Here is a 5,232-nt window from a genome sequence, read left to right as displayed (position 1 = left end):
CAGAAGAGAGAACGGCAAAATGGTGTCCACCAAGGAAAATAAGAACGAAAGAAGATGTGGTGTAAACGAGAGGTCATGTCCAATCGAAGACTCACCAATGTTACGATACATTTGGCTGGTATATCAGGTTTGCAGCCCCAACAAAGACTACGCAGACCTAATCACGACACCCAGGCGAACGCTAAACTGCCAGTATAGCCTGCGTTTTAGGACCTAGCAGCAACCATACTGATTCAGAAATAATCCTTGATCTAATAATCCTTGCGTTTCATCACCGCAGCATTTTAGACAGTATCTGCCAGGTCCCGCATGAATAAGCTCCGCCCCCTCTTATTTTTGTTTGTTTCAGTTTAAAAAAAAAAAAACTTTTTTATTTTTTTGGCCTTTATTTATACAGGTGAAAATCTCATTGAGACACAGGGTCTCATTCTCAAGAGAGACCTGTTGATACCCAGAATCAGCACTTTTGTAACAGGAAGAGAAATAGCGGGATATGAGGCATGACTAGAATGGGTGATCTGTTTGGTTTTTGACCAAAACACTTCATAGACATGTTTTTTATATATTTGTATATATCTGACCTATGCTATTGCCTAAATATAGCATGATAGGCGACCTTTAAAGCCCATTAGCCGTAAAGCTAAGAGGGATGTAATTTTGAATATTGACTAGAAAAGAACATCAATAAATCCTTGTGTCCTTAGTGGGGAAGAAATTAAGTGAGAACCTCCCCTAGTTAATTGCACTTGACTGAAAGTGTGATGCTTAAATCCAAGCAAAGATGTAATACATCGTCTAACTTTGCATCACCATTTATATAAGATTTATTTAATAAAAACCGAAAAAATTTTTTTTTTAAACTGACTATTAAAAAAAATAGAAACTTACCCAAAAAAACTTAAAACTGACTATGACAAAAGAAAAGACTGACTATAAAAAAAGAAAAACTGCAGCAGAGTCAATAGCAATTAATCATCAACACAACCTTTCTAAGAGTTTAAAGTTTAACTTCAAACTGCAGCATTTGAAATGCACTTTTGAAGCTCTGCAGTTTGTTTGTGTCCTTAAGCTTTACAGCTGTGTGTAAAGACAACATTTGATTAAAAAGCACTTACATTTAATGATATCATTTCAGACTTTCTTTTCAATTGATGTAGTTTACTATCAATCTGGACTAATAGTGGTGTGTTATGATAGGACACTGACTCGAAAGATCACCACAACCTCACACCCGTGCATTAACAAATAAATAGTCATAAAAAAACAATACAAGTAAAGAAACGTTTTACTTGGAAACCATGACCTGCTTGTGCTTTTATTTGCTCTGCTTCTACTCACGCTAGGCTATTATATACAGTATATTGTCGCTTGCACACATTTCGACACTTCTCCACATCCAGGCTGCATCTATGTTTCTATCAAATCTTTTCCTCATGTCTCCTCTGCTATCGGATTGTTTTTTGCAATGACCAAAACGTGTTACAACGGCCAAAAATATTTACAAGGTGGGAAACGCGCAGCAGTTTCCTAAAAGTTGCAAATACAAAAACACGTTTGGGGATTATAAAGTTGGCCAATTGTCACTGTCGCTGAAAACATCCATAAAATGTACGTTTATTTACGCTTATTTTAACGATGTCATAGAAGGATTATTTCAGATATAATTGCAGATCTGCTGTAAGCTAGCTAACTTAAATGTTCTGGTCTTGTAAAATATCATGTCTTTTAAAACATTGAAATGTATATTTCCAACAGAACTCTTTACACCACGGGTACCTTGATGATGGCCTTCTCGACTGCGGGTGAAAAACGTTTCTCTGTCTTGTTGTTTTGTAATCACTAATGGTCTACGTAAGTAATCTTACGTCTGTTGTTGCTCTTTTATTTTCATCAGCTTTATCAAACCTGATGTTCCCAGCTCTCGCCCTCATGGCGTCGGGTGGCAACATGTTTCTACTGACCAACTTGCAGGTACTAAAGCTGTCTCTGAGATAAAAGAAAATGTAAAGTCCATCCATCAGGACATTGTTTAACCTCTCATGTTCAGACTCTTAGATTGAGATGAGGCTTGATCAATCCTTCCTATGTTTCAGAATCAGACTGTGGCTAATATATTTGCTTTTGCCTTAACATTTTGGACATATTTGAGATTTTTCTCCTGTAAACACAGGATCAAAACCATACCTCTAAGTCATATAACGCCTTAGAACTTAGACTGTGAAACACAGTTATCAGAGCTTTTTGGAAGCATAAGAGGATTGATGTTCAAGATCTGATTTTTCACAAGCTTTGAAACCTTTAAACATCTGTCCTCAATGCATCACTTAACAGGAACCCAACCAAAAAAAGGAGTTTTCCCTCACACTTTTCTTAGAAACCGAGTCCTAAAGGGTAATGTTTAATTCAAATGATGCAGTAGAAAACCACATCATCATATTCAAACAAGAAATTAAAATCATCAAAAAAAATGTTTGTATTCATCTCATGAAGTTAGGAATCTTGTTCGGGTCACATCGCTCCACTGTCATCACTCTCTATAACGGGTCCATTGGCTCTTCATCCGCGCTCTTCCTTGTCATTAAGGTAAGAAACACTCGCTCACTATTTTCGTATATTTGCAATATATTCAAACACTATCATGTTGTAACAATGACCTTGTTGTTCTGTTTTGCAGCTGTTGCATGAGGCTGGCATCTTTTTCCTCCCCTCCTTCCTCTTCCTCTCCGCCTGCAGCGTCCTTCACCTGCTCAGGACTTTCTTCCTGCTGCCCCGAGGCAAAATTCCCCACCCTCTGCCTGATGGCTACACATGCGGGTACAGATACAAAAATCACACACGCCCACACATCAAGAGAATACTTTTTGATCTGTGCTCTATGTTAGAAGTTCTTGTTTACTGTATAGACATCAGAGCAATGTGAGTTGATAGTATTCAGAATATGTTATTTTGTATATCTATTATTTTGGGTGCTCCTTTCACAGAGATTAATGTATTATTCATATGAAAAAGCTGCAAAACATTGAGCTTTCATGTGTACACTTGTGATCAAATCACCCCAGACGCATGCTAATCCCAGGTGTAAAAAGGGCCCTTGTCACCTTTGATCTTTGTCAGGATAACCTGTGGTAAATCAAAGACTCTGAGCTTGGAGCAGATAACAGCGGAGGGTAACAATCAACCGACAACAGAGGATGTCAAGGACGTCCCTGTGGGTCAAGGTCTGTTCACTTCAAATCGCACAGATATTTAAAACAGGATAAACTAATCAAATATTCTATCTGTCTTTATTTTTGTTCTTTCCTCATCTTCATCCATCTCTACGGTCTCCTCTTGTCTCCCTCAGAGAAGAGTTTACGTGAGTGTTTGAAGTCCAGGCTCTTCTGGTGGCACCTGCTGTGGCTGTCAGTGATGCTGCTCAGACATTACCTCTACATCGGCACCCTCAACCCCATGCTGCATCGGCTGACGGATGGAGATCCTTCACTTGGTAAACATGCACAAACACTACCTTTTGTCTGATTGTCTAAGCAAATTTCCTGCAAACCTTCCTTATCATACCGTCTTTCCGCCTTGGTAACCACAGCACATAGTCTCTGGCAGAAATAAACTCATTCACATTGGAAAACTTGGCAGATTATCACAGCCAACACCTTCAAAAAATCCAGCAAGACCAGCTGGATCAAGCACCACCGTAAGAGCCAGAGTATAAGAGAGTATAGGCCGCCCCAGTATGGACCTTGGGCTGTTTAACTACCCAGCATGCTCCTTGCTAATATCTGGTTAACAGTGAATTAAAACGGATGAATTATGACTCTGACTGGCTCAGCAACAAGAAACTGACTGCCCACATCTTGCAGGAACCGGGCTACAAGGTGGCATCCCTGATCAACTTGTTCTGCTTCATGATTCCTGTAGTACGAGGGATGTTAGACTCTGAAGGACATTTTTGTTTCTAACTATCTTGTCCTTGCTTGTGTGTCTCACAGTGAGCTGGTACACCGATGCCTTTGCTATAACACAGCTGTGTGGTGTGTTGTGTGCTCCATGGAATGGCCTCATCTTCGACAGAAACAAGGGCAAACCTAGCACTGAAGGTAACAACATTCTAAAAAGAGCTTGTAATAAACCCAACATGAGAAAGACATGGTGTCCTAAAGTGAGACCCATCTCAGGGCACAAGACAGCACAGTCAGTGGGCCCTTACCATATAGTGAATAAAATATGATCATGTTCAGCGTGCCTACGTCATTAAAGGGATTAGTTGCGGCTGAGTGCTCTGGTCTGTATGTATGGAGATGTCAGCAGAGTTTCTCTTTAAAGGAACAGGTGTGTGTTGTATTGTGTGCATCTGTAGGAGAGAGTGAACAGGAAGCAGATCTGAGGGCCTCAGTACTTTCTCTCTTCCTGACGGCGCTGCAGTGTGTGTTGTTCTCAGTCTGTGCCTGCATCCCCTCCCTGCCGCTTCAGTACTTCACATTTGTCCTGGAGGTAATCAACCGCTCTTTCCTCTTTGGCGGCAACGCAGCTTTCATCAATGTGGCGTGAGTATCAAACACACATACGACCACATACAAATTAATTCAGGACACAGCATGTTCTTGAGGCATGCAGCACACATACACCATTCAGCAACTTTCATAAATAACCTGACCATTGTGTACCCATCAATCACACTGGATAATACATTTAAAGGATGTTTGTTGATGTATTTGTCTACAACTTCTGCTGTTAACCATCCACAACTAACTGCTGGCGTATGTGCTTCAAAACGATAGGTGTCCCGACTCTCATGCTAAAGAGTCTTGAAAAAGGGTTACACAATGTTGTATTGTTGTGATCATAATGTATGATGAGGGATATGCTGTAAAGCGTAATGTTGATGTATATGAGCTTCTCTGGCTGTATTTATGTTTTAAAAAACTCATATATCCAATTAAGGAGAACTGAAGCTCATTGAGTTTGTTCTATCCCACCAAAATGAGGATTGACCTGAAGTAGACGTTTTCTACATCATGTGTTCTTATTTACTTGTAGGCTCGTTCATTATATGGGTTTTAAGTGGACAATTTTGTAAGTGTTACCTTCATCTAAGATTGTTTTAAATACTTGATCGGTGTGTGTGTGTGTGTGTGTGTGTGTGTGTGTGTGTGTGTGTGTGTGTGTGTGTGTGTGTGTGTGTGTAGTTTCCCGTTGTGCCACTTTACGAAGCTGTATGGCCTGGTCCTGGCTCTA

General features: G+C 40.1%; 1 protein-coding gene across 1 annotated transcript in view; it reads left to right on the top strand.

Moving 5' to 3' along the window:
• Positions 1 to 5,226, top strand: part of LOC104956278 (solute carrier family 43 member 3-like) — a gene marked incomplete at its 3' end in the record, with an annotated part of 6,755 nt that extends 1,529 nt beyond the window's left edge. The window contains exons 4-12 of the mRNA XM_010783752.1: positions 1,756 to 1,802; positions 1,895 to 1,971; positions 2,491 to 2,583; positions 2,675 to 2,814; positions 3,115 to 3,218; positions 3,344 to 3,487; positions 3,987 to 4,094; positions 4,355 to 4,541; positions 5,184 to 5,226. Of these exons, the coding sequence (XP_010782054.1) occupies positions 1,756 to 1,802; positions 1,895 to 1,971; positions 2,491 to 2,583; positions 2,675 to 2,814; positions 3,115 to 3,218; positions 3,344 to 3,487; positions 3,987 to 4,094; positions 4,355 to 4,541; positions 5,184 to 5,226 (943 nt within the window). The remainder of the gene's footprint in view (positions 1 to 1,755; positions 1,803 to 1,894; positions 1,972 to 2,490; positions 2,584 to 2,674; positions 2,815 to 3,114; positions 3,219 to 3,343; positions 3,488 to 3,986; positions 4,095 to 4,354; positions 4,542 to 5,183) is intronic.
• Between the last annotated feature and the right edge of the window lie 6 nt (positions 5,227 to 5,232).

This window comes from Notothenia coriiceps, unplaced genomic scaffold (genome assembly GCF_000735185.1).
Source record: "Notothenia coriiceps isolate Sejong01 unplaced genomic scaffold, NC01 NC01_scaffold00025765, whole genome shotgun sequence".
Taxonomy (NCBI): Eukaryota; Metazoa; Chordata; class Actinopteri; order Perciformes; family Nototheniidae; genus Notothenia; species Notothenia coriiceps.
The sequence above is the reverse complement of the archived record's forward strand: the minus strand, read 5'-3'. Positions and strand labels throughout refer to the sequence as shown.